Source organism: Glycine soja, chromosome 16 (assembly GCF_004193775.1).
Source record: "Glycine soja cultivar W05 chromosome 16, ASM419377v2, whole genome shotgun sequence".
NCBI classification, from domain to species: Eukaryota; Viridiplantae; Streptophyta; class Magnoliopsida; order Fabales; family Fabaceae; genus Glycine; species Glycine soja.
The window spans coordinates 38,114,123-38,130,725 of NC_041017.1; the positions used below are offsets into that span (position 1 = coordinate 38,114,123).

Sequence of the window (16,603 nt, forward strand, 5' to 3'; positions counted from 1 at the left end):
TTCGACTTTCGTGTGTACATTTGACAAAAATAACATCGATAAGTCAATCAAGGGTTCTCCCGCAAGAAACCACCTCTAAATTTCCTTGCACATAATCAATTATCATTGTGATTCATGAATCCAGTATTTTATTTTCTCCGTCTCAAACTAAATATCATCTTCAATTATTTTACACTAATCAGAAAAAACTAATAAACTAACATTTATTAAGGTTATTAATGAAAAAATAATAATTAGTATTATGTTAAAAAGTTAACTATAATACTTATTTTAAAACAGAAATAATATCATTTAAGTCAAGTTAGCGTGATTTTTGTATTTTCTTACGTGGCATCCAAATCAAGTAATGCTTAATTGTGAGTATGAATTTACTAAATTTATTCCAAAATTAAATAAATTACAGACTTTTTTTTAAAATAAAACAAGCAAGTATTTAAAACTTTTTGGTGGAACATGCATTAACACTTAAAATTATGAGAAATCGATATTATTTAAAATATCTGTAAAATCAAAATCAAAACCATTTCTTTATTAAAACAAATTAATTCAATCACCCAAGGTCAAATGTAATACTTATTAAAAAAAAAACACAGGTTTCACGATGAGTGGAGATGATTCTAAGAGAAAATATATAAGTACGAGTAATCATCTTCTCACTAGCCAATTTTATTGGATTGAATTAGACCCAAATTTAAAATTATAGCAACTAAATTAGATGATATAAAATTACAAGGATTAAAAAATGAGATTTTATGAAAATACAATAACTAAAACATAATTTTCCCATAAAGTAATATACGCTTTAAAAAATCATTTTACTTTGTGGTTTTATGGGATGATTATGACCTTGATGAGGAATTATTTTGGGGATTTTGGCAAAGGATCTTGGTCTAGTTGCGCATTTGAAGAACATTAGGCAATATTGAACAAAACATTTGGGCCTTATCACTGTTACACTTCATGACTTACAAGAAGGATTTAACTCTTCTAAATGGAAGAAATACACTTTAGATGACAAAGTGAAGCTATAATTATTAATTAAAAAAATCAACGTTAAAATTATAATAATTTCTTTTTTTAGGTAAAAGACTTATATCATTTCACATAAAATAAGTAACTGAATACAATATGGACTCAAATAAAAAATGTGTGGACTAACAAAAGATCTAGATGTCCTTGTTCAACAATAATCAACAAAATTGGCTTGTTTATGAAAAAAATGTGACAGTTTCCTAAATGTACATGTATTTTATGGTGATAACAATTAATTCTCTAAATAACAATTATAACTTCACTTTGTCCTGTAAAGTACACCCATACTTTACAAGAATCAAAGCCAAACGGAGAATTTATTACCTACAATCATATAGAAATTAAAACTTAAGAGATAAAATATCCAAATCTAATTCGAGCTTTAGATATATGTCACCGAATTCTAAATTGGATGATCAAACCAAAAAAGACTCATTTAGCTAGTTCTTAAAAAAAACACCAGGCAAACCGCTAACATGCTGGTCTGCTTCTTAAATGTATGCTGCTCTCCGCAGAATCTTGAACAAGTTGAGAGTAATGCGTTACTGATGAACCCCATAATGAGGATAATCAAAGCCCAAAAATCAATTGCAGCCAAGCAAGTGAAAAGATTCAGCAACAAATGAAGTAGTGAACAATATCTCTAGAAATTGCCAATGGACGCTTCTCCAATTGGAGAATCCCTGAATTCACAATGCCATGCAGCAGAAGCATAAGAATTACGTCTCAAATTCATAAGACATCCTTAAACGAGACCCACATAAAGTCACAGTTAAAGAAGCAACATTTATTATGATAAATATCTTAGTCCCATTTGACAAAAGCAAAGTAAACAGTAGAAATACATGCTCTACTCCAGAAAAAAAAATTCTGGAAGACTTTGAGCCTGTGAAGACTCTGAGTAGAAGTATCACAAATTAACGTGTGTTTGATTCTACTAATTGATGTGAAATCAGGTATCTATCACTAACATGGACATAGTACCCTTGTAAAGGAAAATCTACAGAATCAGGCCATGAGTTCTCAGGAAAATATCCTAGACGATATGTTAGCCACAAAATGGTTGTTGGAAAGAGCCAGAAAGTAGGTGGTTTGGCAATTCAATATACAATTTTCTTGGAGTTCTTCCTCGTCACGTCGTTCCTCAATCATGCTGGTAAAAGCATATCAGACCTTGAAAAGCACAGAGGAGGGCCCATATAAAAGCCAATTTACATTAACATGTCAACCAGCTTCACAGATACTTATTCTCAACTCTCAACCATTAAAAGACTTCAAATAATAGAAAATAATATAATTAGGCAAGTAATAATGTCAGAGTTCCATAAATTTTCTGCCGGCCTAGTTGCATAATGAGACCTGAAATTTGTCTCCCTTCCATCAGGCTGCTATAAATCTTGATTACAAGAACAAAGGGAAGTGAAGAGAAAAGTTTACCATGCTGAAAACGACTGGAGCCACTGAGAATTATTTAGCTGCCAGCCACCAAAAGATGAAGCACGCATATCTACACTCTCAAGAAGTTTAACCCCATGGCATAAAATTCTTGTCAATGCAAATAATCTTGATTATTATCTGTTTTCTGATCTACTGTAAGGACCCATGGCAGAGAATTGACTCTCCTCTTACCCCAGACAGCCAAGATCAGTTTACCAAAAATCTCCACAAGAACAAACACCGTCTTTGAAATGGTGAAAACGATTTGTGTCTCTTACATAAATTTCTCTTCCTTCCAATCTGCTTATTACTTTAATCACAGCATGGCAGTCATCACAGATTCTCAGGTTCTTAATCACTTGAAGAGGTTGTCCTGGACTTGTGTTGAGTAGTCCTAATACTACTGCCAACTTCTCACTGTGCCCACACAATATCTGCTCCTTATCCTGTTCCTCCACATCTTGCAACACAAAGTTAGTCTTAGGGAGGTAACCAGACTTCTTCATCTGCATATTCAATTTATCCAACTTCTCCAAAATATCTTTCATTTGTGGATGTGATTGGTCACCAGCAAGAAGCATGTGTACTTTGTGTCCAACTTCAATCCAACTATACCCAGGGTTTTTCCTCAATCCCTTGCTTTTCATCACTTCGCGTATTCTATTTTCTTCATCCCACAAGCCCTTTGAAGCATAGATATTGGACAGAAGAATATAGTTCCCAGGGTTGGTTGGTTCTAAGAAGAAAAGCTTCTCCGCAGCAATCTCGCCTAAACTCAAATTATTGTGAACTCTGCAAGAACTTAGCAAGGCTCCCCATACACAAGCATCAGGTTCAAAAGGCATTTCCTTAATGATAGAGTAAGCCTCTTCAAGTTTTCCAACACGACTGAGAAGTGTCACCAAGCAAGCATAATGTTCCATTTTAGGCTCAATGCCATGTTCTTCGGACATACTATTATAATAACGCCACCCTTCTTCAGTCAGGCCGTTTTGCGCGCACGCTGATAAAACACATGTAAATGTAACCAAATCAGGCTTCTGACCACTCTGCAGCATCATATGAAACATTTCCATTGTTTCCTTAGCCTTCCCATGCATTGCATACCCTTTCATAACAGCATTCCAAGAAACCAAATTCAGGGCCGACATCTTATCAAAACAACGTCGGGCCAACTGAATTCTCCCACACTTGGCATACATGTCTATCAACGCACTACCTACATATACATCATCAAAAATCCCCCTTCTGAGAGAAAAGCAATGGATTTCCTTCCCGTGCATCAATGCCGAGATATTCCCACAAGCAGGAATCAAGCTCGGGATTGTCACAGCATTAGGCTCCACCCCATAAGCCTGCATATCTCTAAAAAGCTCCAAAGCCTCCAAATCCTTCCCGTTCTGCGAGCAGCTAGCTATTATTGACGTCCACGTCACAACATTCAACTCCATTTTTTGGTCCTTAAACTTGTTAAACACCTCCAACGCGGTGTCAACCATACCATTCCGTGACAACCCAGTAAGAAAAGCATTCAAAGACCCAATTTCCATTTCCTCCACTTCATCAAACACCCGGCTCATCTCCTTCACACAGCCACATTTCCCATACATATCAAGCATGGCACTAACCACAAACTTGTCAGACCCCAGCCCTTGCTTGATGACATAACCATGAACCTGAGCCCCCACGACCACATCCTCCAAGCACCCCACAGCAGGAAGCACACACGAAACAGTACTCCCGTCAGGCCAAAACCCTTGCACCAACATCACCCGAAACATCCCCACGGCCTCATCGTAAAACCCGTTGTTCCCAAACCCGGCAAGCATGCCATTCCACGACACCAAATTGGGCTCCACTCCACCACTCCTCATCTCCCCAAAGAGCTCCTTGGCCTCTTCCACGAGGCCGAGCCGCGAGTACCCGGCAATCATGGCACTCCAGACAACCACATCCCTATCAGGCATTCTATCAAACAGTTTCCGGGCATCCAAAATGCGGTCGCATTTGAGGTACATGTGGGTCAAGGAGGATGCCACAATGGAATCAGTGAGGAAGCCGGATGCGGCGGCGAAGGCGTGGAGCTGTTGGCCAGGGTCGAGGGCGCGGAGGGAGGCGCAGGACTTGATGGCGGAGGGGAGGAGGAAGGCGTCGGGGATGAGGCGGAGAGGGTGGAGGTGGGAGAAGGTGGTGAGGACGTGGGGGAAGTGGTGGGAGCGGGCGAAGGCGTGGATGAGGGAGGAGAAGGAGAAGAGGGTGGGGTGGGGGAGGTGGGAGGAGAGGGTGAGGGAGAGTTGGGGGGTGGAGAGGGAGAGAGCGTTGGCGTAGAAGGAGAGGAGGCTGGTGGTGAGTTGGGTGTCGGAGAAGAGGTTCAGTCGGAGAATGAGGGCGTGGGCTTGCCGCGCCTGGGACAGGGAGGCTGTGCTGGAGGACAGGCATTGGGAGAGGGCGTGGAACATACCACACTCACTGTTAACGTTGCTGCTCGATTCTCAGAACGAAGGAAATGCGGCTGCTGTTGCTGTATGTCACTATGTCTTATTCCGTATATTCTACAAATTGAATACTCATTATAAAATAACATTAGTTAGTTTTCATTTTTATATTTTTTAAAAATACCCACTGAATTATTTTATATATTTTTTAGATGTGATTCGTTTGTGTAAAAGGAAAAAGCACAATAAGGAACGGATGGCTAAGAAATGTGGATGCACATTCAATTAAAGTGTCGGCATTTTAACTCTAAACCAAATGACAATGTGCACATCCAAACCATGAAAGGGACTTACTATCTCATTATAGATTGATGGGACACCACTACACGATGCATTAGGAATACAAAGTGTTGTGAATTTAATAAATTCAGTTTTTATAACCTAGGTATCCTTCATTTTTCTTACCTATATTTTTTTATAACACAAATTAGGAATCTGATTAATTATATACTTAAGAAATAATATTATTTAACAATTATATTATATTAAGATTAATAAAATTCATTTTAATTAAACAATGTACTACATTATAATCATTAGGGTTAAATATATTTTTAGTCTATGATAAATATACATTTTTTATGTCTGATTTCTAATAAATTTTTCTTTTGATTTGATTCTTAATATTTGAAAAATTTTACCTTAATTTCATGTCCCTAATATTAATTGTCAACTTGACCATTAATTGAATACATAAAAGTGTCATGTAAGAAGTATAAAGGTAAAATTACTATAAACAATATTTTTATTAAAAAACAATCCGGTTAGATATTAAAGAATTAAACTTAAAACCACCAGCTAAAATGGATTAATCCGTACCAAAAAATGAGAATATGTAATAAATAAATTATGTAAAGTAATAAGAGAGAGAGAGAGAGGAAAAAGTGTAAGTAAAAGCTATATGAAAATACTCCAATGTAAGTATCGATATCAATATGGTACCAAAGTGGCATAACACTGGACCACACAGTTAAAAAAATGATACACTAAGCGAGAAAGTTTTCTTACCGAGATTGCAGGGAATTTATCCTTTTGGATTCTACCCAAAGAAGATAAAATTCTCATCTTCTAATATAAGTGGTGACCCTGTCTCTTCACAGTTCAGTGTTTCACACCTAGACAATTGGCTCAGAAGAAAAGAAAAGCAACCAAAAATGGTTCTCACATCCACTGCCACACACCCAGATGAACAAGACCAGAGCCTAAACTATACTTTTGCTTCCAGATATGTGCGTGAACCTATTCCAAAGTACGTTACTTTTTCTCAGAACTTCACACTTAGTTGTTGTTGTTGTGGATCCATTCTGTTGAAGAAAGCATAATCAACAGACAAAAAAAGAAGGTTTGGTTTCTACTGAAATGACGTTTGTTTCTTTGTTTGTGATGGAAATGTTGAGTGCAGGTTCAAGATGCCGGAGAAATCCATACCAAAAGATGCTGCTTATCAGATAATAAACGATGAGTTGATGTTGGATGGTGCACCAAGGCTCAACTTGGCCTCGTTTGTGACCACTTGGATGGAGCCTGAGTGTGACAAGCTCATAATGGCTTCACTTAACAAGAACTACGTTGACATGGATGAGTATCCTGTCACCACTGAGCTCCAGGTCTGTCACTTCTCTCAGTATATTTGCTGTCTTTATTATTATATGATCATGACATTTAGGTCCTTGAAGTTCAGTCTGTCAAAAAAGGATTTTAAAAAATACTAGTAGTCTACAACTGGGATTTAGGCTGCAACATCAAGGTTATTTAGGTCTTTATGACCACAATTGTGGCTGCATCAACTTTATTTATCTGTAATTTTCTGCAATATCAAGGACCGGGACAAGACTGTAACCGAAATTTAAAACCTTTTGTAAAATAAATAAACAAATAAATAGAATTGTTTGAAATATGTTTTATGCTTTGAAGTTATTAAGTGTGGAAGGGTTTGATTATTCATCTGTTTAATTATGTAGAATTTTAGTTTGTGTATGCCAAATATTTCTAATTTCCCCCCCTTCCTCTGCCCCCCTAAAATTATTATTCTCAGCTCCAGTTGCCTTTTGTATAAAATGGAATTTTTCAAAGAAAGGCTAGGGGTATTAAGAAAAATAAAGTACTGCTGATTTTTCTGACACTTATGAAAATTTAGTATATCAGATGGTAACTTCTTAGATCTTATGTTTTTCGTTGTCAGATGAAGATTCATTGTAGATTACTTTGTTTTAAATAAAATCATTGCATACCAATGTTCTGTAACTGAAGTTCACTAGTAAATTTGAAGATACTGATATTATATATGGATCCTTATATGATTATTTTCAGATGAAGTTTGAGACTGAAAGATTGATTAGTTTCATTTTGTTAAATTCTGCAGAACCGGTGTGTTAATATCATAGCAAATCTATTCCATGCTCCTATAAGTGATGATGAGACTGCAGTAGGTGTGGGAACTGTGGGGTCATCGGAGGCAATAATGTTGGCAGGTCTAGCTTTTAAAAGGAAATGGCAGACAAAGAGAAAAGCAGAAGGCAAACCATATGATAAGCCCAACATAGTAACTGGGGCTAATGTGCAGGTGGGTCTCAAATTGTGTTTGATGCCATGTATTTTCAAACAACTTTTAATTTGTGTTAGGTGCATCATCATATCATGGGAAATAGGTACATTTAATCCTGAAAATTACTTTGAAATATAGTAGAACCAAAGTGCTTTAGTGATTAATGTGCCACAATATAGTTAAGAATTCTCTCAATAATCCTTTGTACCGTTTACTGGAATTCACCTTACCACATGCTGCATACTGGTTCTCTTTGAAGAAAGTCCTATAATAATAATGCAAAAAGTGACAAATTGCATGCCTATAGGTACCACGTACCAGTACCCATACCAAGTATTTGGTAACTATGTGCCAGATTTTGGGGCCTTTAGACCTCAATGTTTGATGTTCTTTGAAATTTTCTTCACAGGTTTGTTGGGAAAAATTTGCAAGGTACTTTGAGGTAGAGCTCAAGGAAGTGAAACTCAAAGAAGGATACTATGTGATGGACCCTGCGAAAGCAGTTGAAATGGTAGATGAGAACACCATCTGTGTTGCAGCCATTTTGGGGTCAACTATGACCGGAGAGTTTGAGGATGTGAAGCTTCTCGATGAACTTCTTACTAAAAAGAACAATGAGACAGGTTGGGATACCCCAATTCATGTAGATGCTGCCAGTGGGGGGTTTATTGCCCCATTTCTATATCCTGATTTAGAGTGGGACTTCCGTTTGCCGTTGGTGAAAAGCATCAATGTTAGTGGTCACAAGTATGGTCTTGTCTACCCTGGTGTTGGTTGGGTTGTATGGAGGAGCAAAGATGACTTGCCAGATGAACTTGTTTTTCACATAAATTATCTTGGATCTGATCAGCCCACTTTCACATTGAATTTCTCCAAAGGTAACAAATGTATGAGTTGATACATGTATTTGATTTTTTTTTTATGCAATTAGTATCTTTGTATATATATGCAATTTAGGAATTGTTTGTATATGTCTCACTGCCAAAGTATTCAGTTCAAATGCAATTAATAGTTGTTTTGAAGAATCTATCTCTCGTTTCCTTGTCTAAATGATAGAATCCATTGAAACCCTTTTTAAGTGAGAAGCAACTATCTTAATTCAGCTTAGAGTGTTATGTTATATCTGAATCAATAATGCCTTGCTGTCTGAAAAAAAAATGATGTTTTATTGAGAATTTTAGATTGAGTTTGCCTTCGATAATTTTGAATCTGCTTAAGTCCTACCCCAAAATGTAGATTTTATGAGACCTCTGCATGTTATTGCTAGAATTCAAACAGATTTGTTTGCGTGCTGTTGTTTGCAAGCTATTTTGTGAGGAAAACTCTTCCAAAACTTGTGTTCTTGCAAACAAAATTGTGTTATTGCAAACAAATTGTGTTCAACCCCATTGAATTTGTCTGGATCATACATGTGATTTGATTGCGTGTATAGATCTAATTCTTAAATATGTTGATTAGATACTTGTAATAACAAGCATGGGGAAATCAATTAGTGTTATTTGGTTTCTATAGCAATTATATGAATGTTTTAGCATAATATTATTTTTCTTTTGTCCTTCCCAATTCTTTGTATTTCTGTTGACAGGATCTAGTCAAATTATTGCTCAATATTATCAATTGATTCGGCTTGGCTTTGAGGTAATCGTTTCACCTTTTTCTTTGAAATATACTCATACGGAATTCACTTAATAATATTTTCAATTATGGTTGTATGATATATGGGATTTGGCTTACCCGATTAACTTGTGTACAAATCAATAACATTGACTTCATGGCCAGAATGAAATTCAGCAATCGCCAAAGTTACAGCTATTAGCATGAATGAAAGCATTAGTTCAAATGGCCAAAACTTTGGCTAAACCAAAATCAATGTACTTATATTAATATGCAGATGCATTAGTTTTCTTGGTTGTTTCTCCCTGTTATCATATCCCAATGAAGATATACTAGAAGTGACTACTTGATTAGTTTCAAAATTCATCAAACAGTGTCCACAATTTAACTGCTAAACCAAAATTTAGAAATAACAACTGCACGGTGAATGATTTAGCAACAACCAAGGCAGAATAGCAGACATATTTGCTTCATTCTGTAAACATTACAAATGATCATAAACTTCATGGTAAATTGGTGCCTGAGTGCCATTTTGTGCAATATCTATTTTCTCTTATACATTTGGTTATTCTTCTTGCTCTTGTGAACACAAGGGTTACAAAAATATCATGGAAAATTGCTGGGAGAATGCAAGAGTTCTGAAGGAAGGAATCGAGAGAACAGGTCGGTTTAACATCATCTCCAAGGATATCGGTGTGCCACTTGTAGCCTTCTCCTTGAAAGACAGTAGTCAACACACAGTGTTTGAGATAGCAGACCATCTGAGAAAATTCGGGTGGATAGTTCCTGCCTATACAATGCCACCAGATGCTCAACACATTGCTGTCCTTCGGGTGGTGATCAGGGAGGATTTCAGCCGCGGCTTGGCCGAGAGACTCGCCGCTGACATAGAGAAAGTTGTGAAGCTCTTGGACACACTTCCTAGCCCCCTCACTACCAAAGCTGTTCATATCACAGCTATCACTAGTGAGACTGGTGAGAAGATTAAGAAAGCTGCAATAGAGACTCAGAAAGAGATTGCTTTCTACTGGAAGCGACTTGTGGATGGCAAGAGACTTGGAGCATGCTAGGCTTACCAAATCTTGGCCTTTTGGCCACCTTGCTATGAGTTATGGTGCTTTGTTTCTTATCTTTGTGGATATGTGAGTGTGTAATGGCTTTGTAGCAATAAGCAATGCCAATGCATGATGGATTCTAATACTCATTGCTGCTCTTGCCTAAGGGATAATTCTCTCTCTCTCTTTTGAGTTGGTAATTTGGTACTCATCAAAAGGCACTATTATCATATAATGCTCAAGTTAATTTTTATTAGAGATGAAATTTTTATTAGAGATGAAGGAAAAGAGAAGTGGGAAAAAAAACTTGCCTCTATTAGGATAGTGTCAAGATAGATATATGGATACTCCCCCACCTTCATATAACATTGGTGAGGTAGTTTCCTTCCCAGACAAGTAGGGATGAAGCCAGATTTGGAATATAGGAGGAGTAAAGAATACAAAGTGAATTTTATTCAACAAATATTTAAGCATTGAATTTTACACAAATGTTTAAAATTGTGTTTTTTCAAAACGATTTAAGAATATATTTAGAAAATGTATTTATATAGTATAACTAGTTGAATATATATTTTTTAAGCACCGGAAATCATAGTTTTCAATCAGTTACATGTGTCACTAAAACTTTTCATCAATACATAATAATCTTTTTACGAAACAGTTGTATTAATTATGTTATAAAAATCTACTAAATCAAAATAGATTATATTATTTATCGATAGTATCTTACATCATTGAAGAAAAAATTGTTTTTTAAATTGTTGAAAATATAAGAAAACTAACATTGTGTCATTTGTATAAAGAAATTACACTGATCTTAGCTATTCAACAAAAAATATATTCTATATTTTAAATAAGAAAATTTGAAATATTATCGTTAATTATTGATTAAGGCTTAAAAGACATGTGAGTTGTGCTCAATAAAAGCAAGAGTGGACATGAAATTTTTTAAAAGACACATTCAAATATAAAGGTTATCCAATGAAATGTAAAACTTAAATTTTAAATTGAGTCCGAATTCAATGCTAGTGAATCAATGCGAGCTTAGCCTATAAGTACCCACTAAAAATCCTCAAAATAGGTTTCTATAGGACTTGAGTTTTATTCAAATCCAAATATATTTTACTTGACATGCTATAAGCCACGAGAAAATGCGATAGCACACAACCACGGAGAAACGCGTTTAAATTCATAAACTGATAGGTACACATAAATTATGCATTTTCTCAATCCTAAAAATAAAATAAAGGCAAAATATATTTTTAGTCCATATATTTTAATGAAATATTATTTTTAGTCCTCATAATTTTATATTTTTTTAATTTAATTTTTGCATTTTATAAAAAAAAGTTACTTTTAATTCTTTCTTACCAATGATGCTGATATCATTTCTTATATTATAAATAAATTATACTATTCATTTATAGTGTGAGTTCGTGGAGGTGATGTTCAAGAAATAAACAAAATCATTAGAAGACGTAATAACAAAATTACAATAACTATTAAAGAATGATGACGAAAAAAAAGATATAAATGAAGTCTTTTTTGGAGATACATATTAATAAATTCTTTTTAAAAAAATTTCATAATCATTTTAATGAATTGAAAAAAATGTCCAATGTTTTTCATGTTAGCCAAAAGTTAATGTTTATGTAAGAATCCTACGAGAAATGACTAAAAATAAAATTTTAAAAAAAATACATAAATTAAATTAGATGATATAAAAACTGAGTCTAAAAAAATAATATTTTCCCCTAAAATAAAATAATGACACGATTTCCTTTACTAAAACATAATAAAGCTCCATGTCACACATAAAATCAAAATCATAGACAAAAAAACTTAAATATGCTTTTATTCTTATAACTTTGCATATTTTTTAATTTTGGTTTTTTAAGATTTTTTTTGTTATTTTAATTTTTGTAAGTTTACATGTTTTTAATTTTTATCTCTGTAAATTTTTTAGTTCAATTTTATTCTACCTAAATTTCTATTTTTCAATTTTAGTCCTAATGAATGCAAACTTACATAATTTAAAATAAAAAATGAATTTTAAAGGAATTAAAAAAATATAAATTTATTGAAATTAAATAAATAAAAACTTATAAAGAAAAAAATTATTAAAAAAATTCAAATTTACTTGGAAATTAAAAAACACCATAGATTAAAAATAGGTTAAATTATTTCTTTAATCTTTATAGTTTCATAGTTTTTAGTTTTCTAGTTCTTATAGTTTAAAATCATCTTTTCAGTTTTTATAATTTCATAGTTTTATGATATTACAGAAACTAGATCACTTTCAAGAACTAAAAAGTAAGGGTCTGAAGAAATGATTAATTTAACCTTAAAAATATATTTAAGAGGAAAAAAAAAAAAAAAAAACATAGCCGGACACTGCAGGTCTACGGTGTGATTTGTTTTCCTTGGCTCCCTTTTCGTCATCGAAACGACGCTGCCATTTTGAAGCAGCAGCATCCACAGTAAGCTTCTCTGTTCTCTCTCTTCCTCTGTTTTCAACACAGTTCACAGAAAATCCACACATACCCAGATATCAAAACTGCATCTTACTCATCTGCTCCTTGTTTCTGAACGCCTTCTCACTCTTCCTTCATTGCCCTCAATTCCAAAACCAAAAATTAACGATGATGGGTATGTTTCATAGGTACATAAATTCTCTGAAAAACCTTTCCTTTTCATCACGCACCCTCCCTTATTGTCACATCTTCAGAAACAATGTTCTGCCACAAATTGAAACCACTCTTCAACTAACAAGGTTTTCACCCTTTCATTACTCTGCTCATTACCAAAGGCCATCGCTATCTGATAATAATATTTCTTGTGTGCACTTGATTCAATATTCATTGCCCTTGAACTATTATTATATTGCTTGTCATATTTCTAACCGCCATTATTGTTCAGAAACTGTTTCCATGAACCAAGATCTTAGTTGTAGTGAGAGTGGTCTTGTAGAGGGTAATGGTTTTGAAAGTGATGTTGATAAGGTGTATAGCACTGTGATGGATAATTTAGCTGAATTTAACAATATGGAGAAAGCTCTTGGCCAATTGGGGATCCCATTGTCCACCCCTTTGGTTACTGGGGTGCTGCATAGGCTTAGATATGATGAAAAAATTGCACTCAGGTTTTTCACTTGGGCTGGTCATCAAGAGGATTATTCACATGAGCCTTGTGCTTATAATGATATGATGGACATCTTATCTAGTACTAGGTACAAGGTGAAACAGTTTCGGATAGTTTGTGATGTGTTGGAATATATGAAGAGGAATAACAAGACTACGGTTCCGGTTGAAGTTCTTTTGGTGATTTTGAGAAAGTATACTGAGAAGTATCTTACTCATGTGCAGAAGTTTGCAAGGAAGAGGAGGATAAGGGTGAAGACGCAACCGGAAATAAATGCATTTAACTTGCTGCTGGATGCACTGTGCAAGTGTTGCTTGGTTGAGGATGCTGAAACTCTGTATAAGAAAATGAGGAAAACTGTCAAGCCTAATGCGGAAACATATAATATATTCGTTTTTGGGTGGTGTAGGGTTAGAAACCCGACTAGAGGGATGAAATTACTGGAAGAAATGGTTGAACTGGGTCATAGGCCTGACAATTTTGCGTACAACACTGCCATTGATACATACTGCAAAGCAGGTATGGTAACAGAGGCTGTAGATCTTTTTGAGTTCATGAGAACAAAAGGTTCATCTATATCTTCTCCCACTGCCAAGACTTATGCAATTATAATTGTGGCTCTTGCCCAACATGATAGAATGGAGGAGTGTTTTAAACTTATAGGGCATATGATTAGCAGTGGCTGTCTTCCTGATGTCACAACATACAAGGAAATAATTGAGGGAATGTGTGTGTGTGGAAAGATAGATGAAGCTTATAAGTTCTTGGAAGAGATGGGAAACAAAAGTTACCGACCAGATATTGTTACTTATAATTGTTTTCTCAAGGTTCTTTGTGACAATAAGAAGTCTGAGGATGCCCTTAAACTCTATGGAAGAATGATTGAATTGAATTGCATTCCTAGTGTCCAGACATACAATATGCTGATTTCAATGTTTTTTGAGATTGATGATCCTGATGGGGCATTTGAAACTTGGCAGGAAATGGACAACAGGGGTTGCAGACCGGACATTGACACATACAGTGTGATGATCGATGGGCTATTTAACTGCAATAAAGTGGAAGATGCCTGTTTTCTTTTGGAAGAAGTGATAAACAAGGGAATAAAATTGCCATATAAAAAGTTCGACTCCTTTTTGATGCAACTGTCAGTGATTGGCGATCTCCAGGCCATTCATAGGGTTTCAGAACATATGAGAAAATTCTATAATCATGGTATGGCAAGGCGTTATGCACTAAGCCAGAAGCGTAAGAGCATGAGTTTAAGAGGGAAATAATAGTGTTAGAAGTTTCTTTGTTGAGTTTAAGAGGGAAATCATGGTATGACACATAGTTTCTGGAAGCATGGCAGGTTTCAGTATTAGCTATTTCAGATACTGCTGTCAAACTTGCCCTGCATTACATATTGGACTACTTCATGATGATAACAAGTTGCATCTTTAAGCATGTTCTATTGGTCATGCCGTTTGCTGCCAATAATTTTTGCATGAAAAAAATGTAAGTCTCTCGATCTTTTTTAATTCATCTAGAGAAACAATGGAAGCTGTCATGACATATTTTGATTGTACGATGTTGGTTAGTTGATGCAGCCTAAAGGTGGGAAGATTCTTGTATCTATTTTATGGTTGCATGTGAGTATGTGACTATGAGAGGACAGAGGTTGCAAAGATTTGCTTGATGGTAAAGTTTGTTATCTGGTCAAGAATCTGTTAATTATTTCAGCACAGAAGTAATACAGTTTATAAGATGTTATCTTGCATTTTTTGGGGGGCCATAGTTTACTTTGGCTTTTTCAAGTGTCGAACTGTATCACAGTTGTAAGGAATGTATCTTCACTTCAATAATGATGCCATATACTTTTTCTCTTCTAAATTTTTGGAACATTCTATATTCCTGTTTCTTTTGATGTTTCTTTCAGTTAGGAGGCTTTGTTTTGTTGGAGATCCAGTGGTGGAAAGATGGAGTTTCTTAAAACATGTCAGGCCAGTGCCTTAATATATGATTAAGATCATTCTCTGTGAATGTTTTCTCTATTTTACAAACCATTCACGAAGTTATGTTTATATATTAGAATGCATTATGAATTTATGATTCATGTCGTAGCCTTAGTTGAAATCTGATGTTTATTCTGGGGAAAGATTTCAAAGTATTATTAATATCAGGTAATAATGATTCCAATTTGGCTACATTGAGTCCACCATTGCTAAGCTGTGTGCTAAATCAATTACTATGTAAACTAACTTGTCTTGTGAAAAGAGATAGAGGAAGACCAACAAGGATATTGAAGGAAAATATTAAAAGGAATCTTATGATAAATAGTATTGTTGAGAATTTTGTTTTTAATCGAGTACAATTGCATTGTGTGATCTTGTAGTTAATATCACCTAGTGGAATGAGGTGATTATTGTTGTTGACAAGCATGACAGATTTGCCTATTTGGAGATTTTAAAATAAACATTTTGTAAGTTACTTTTTTTTTGCTATTTATCCCTTAATTAAATAATTTAAATACAAATTAAATTACTACAAATAATTTTATAGTCTTTTCTTAAACAAATTCACTATAAAAAATACAATTATTTTAGGCAATATAAACAGAATAGATTATTTGAAAGTCACATTTTTATATCACATATGCAATATAAAACTAATTTTACTTGATTATATACAATCAAATTATTAAAAACAATCTCTAAAAGTATTCTAATTTATTAAACATTTGGTTTCTATATAAACAAAACGAGTGTAACTTTATTTAGTACGAGGCGATCTAGTATATTCGAGCTAATCTTATTTTAGCAAAGTGGTCTTTAATTGAGCTTATAAAACATATTCAAGCAAAGAAATAATGAAAGAAAGTGAAATGTTGATAAGTACATTACCAAAAATATAAAAATAGAAATGTTCATAAGTATCCAAGATATTTTCCATTGGTTAAAATATAATTATAATTTTATTGGAACAGAAAATATTACTTTGATCAATTGGACGATCTAACATTTTTACCAATACACATTAATTTTATGTATTTACTTGGTATGAGATTCTAAATTCCAATATTATTTGAAAAAAAAAACATTTTTAATTTAGTTATTATTCTTCATTATTGTTACAATGTCAACTATAGTTACAAACCAACAAATATATGGATTAAATTAAAAATGAGTGACTTATATGAGCACAAAAAATAACATAATTTTAATCTATAAGAGTTGTTTACGTAGAGTAGGATGTATCTTGCATATCCCAAATTGTAAATTCAAATTCTTAATTCATTTTGTTGA

The 16,603-nt window shown here is 34.3% G+C and overlaps 3 protein-coding genes across 4 annotated transcripts; 2 read left to right on the top strand and 1 right to left on the bottom strand.

Annotated features, from left to right (window-relative positions):
* Positions 1-1,395: 1,395 nt before the first annotated feature.
* On the bottom strand, positions 1,396-5,030 carry LOC114390763 (pentatricopeptide repeat-containing protein At1g20230). Its single transcript, XM_028351640.1, has 2 exons — positions 2,470-5,030; positions 1,396-1,715 (listed from the first exon to the last, which is right to left on the bottom strand). Exon 1 carries the CDS (start codon positions 4,926-4,928, stop codon positions 2,682-2,684), a length of 2,247 nt encoding a protein of 748 aa, XP_028207441.1. The 5' UTR covers positions 4,929-5,030; the 3' UTR covers positions 1,396-1,715; positions 2,470-2,681.
* Positions 5,031-6,066: 1,036 nt separating this feature from the next.
* On the top strand, positions 6,067-10,436 carry LOC114390426 (glutamate decarboxylase-like). The gene is made up of 6 exons (XM_028351166.1): positions 6,067-6,213; positions 6,367-6,571; positions 7,327-7,527; positions 7,919-8,387; positions 9,095-9,147; positions 9,717-10,436. Exons 1-6 carry the CDS (start codon positions 6,119-6,121, stop codon positions 10,191-10,193), a joined length of 1,500 nt encoding a protein of 499 aa, XP_028206967.1. The 5' UTR covers positions 6,067-6,118; the 3' UTR covers positions 10,194-10,436.
* Positions 10,437-12,570: 2,134 nt separating this feature from the next.
* On the top strand, positions 12,571-15,414 carry LOC114389182 (pentatricopeptide repeat-containing protein At1g73400, mitochondrial-like). 2 transcript variants are annotated; one of them, XM_028349804.1, is made up of 2 exons: positions 12,571-14,816; positions 14,900-15,414. In XM_028349804.1, exon 1 carries the CDS (start codon positions 12,821-12,823, stop codon positions 14,594-14,596), a length of 1,776 nt encoding a protein of 591 aa, XP_028205605.1. In that variant the 5' UTR covers positions 12,571-12,820; the 3' UTR covers positions 14,597-14,816; positions 14,900-15,414. The 2 variants fall into 2 exon arrangements, with proteins under 2 accessions (XP_028205605.1, XP_028205606.1); XM_028349805.1 differs by having other exon boundaries at positions 14,909-15,414.
* Positions 15,415-16,603: the final 1,189 nt, after the last annotated feature.

Bases quoted from the DNA above. Each gene is read 5' to 3' on its own strand.
- LOC114390426 (XM_028351166.1), top strand. From the start codon at position 6,119: ATGGTTCTCACATCCACTGCCACACACCCAGATGAACAAGACCAGAGC. The intron at 8,388-9,094 runs GTAACAAATGTA...TTCTGTTGACAG, and splicing joins CACATTGAATTTCTCCAAAG to GATCTAGTCAAATTATTGCT. The intron at 9,148-9,716 runs GTAATCGTTTCA...TGTGAACACAAG, and splicing joins TGATTCGGCTTGGCTTTGAG to GGTTACAAAAATATCATGGA.
- LOC114389182 (XM_028349804.1), top strand. From the start codon at position 12,821: ATGATGGGTATGTTTCATAGGTACATAAATTCTCTGAAAAACCTTTCC.
- LOC114390763 (XM_028351640.1), bottom strand. From the start codon at position 4,928: ATGTTCCACGCCCTCTCCCAATGCCTGTCCTCCAGCACAGCCTCCCTG.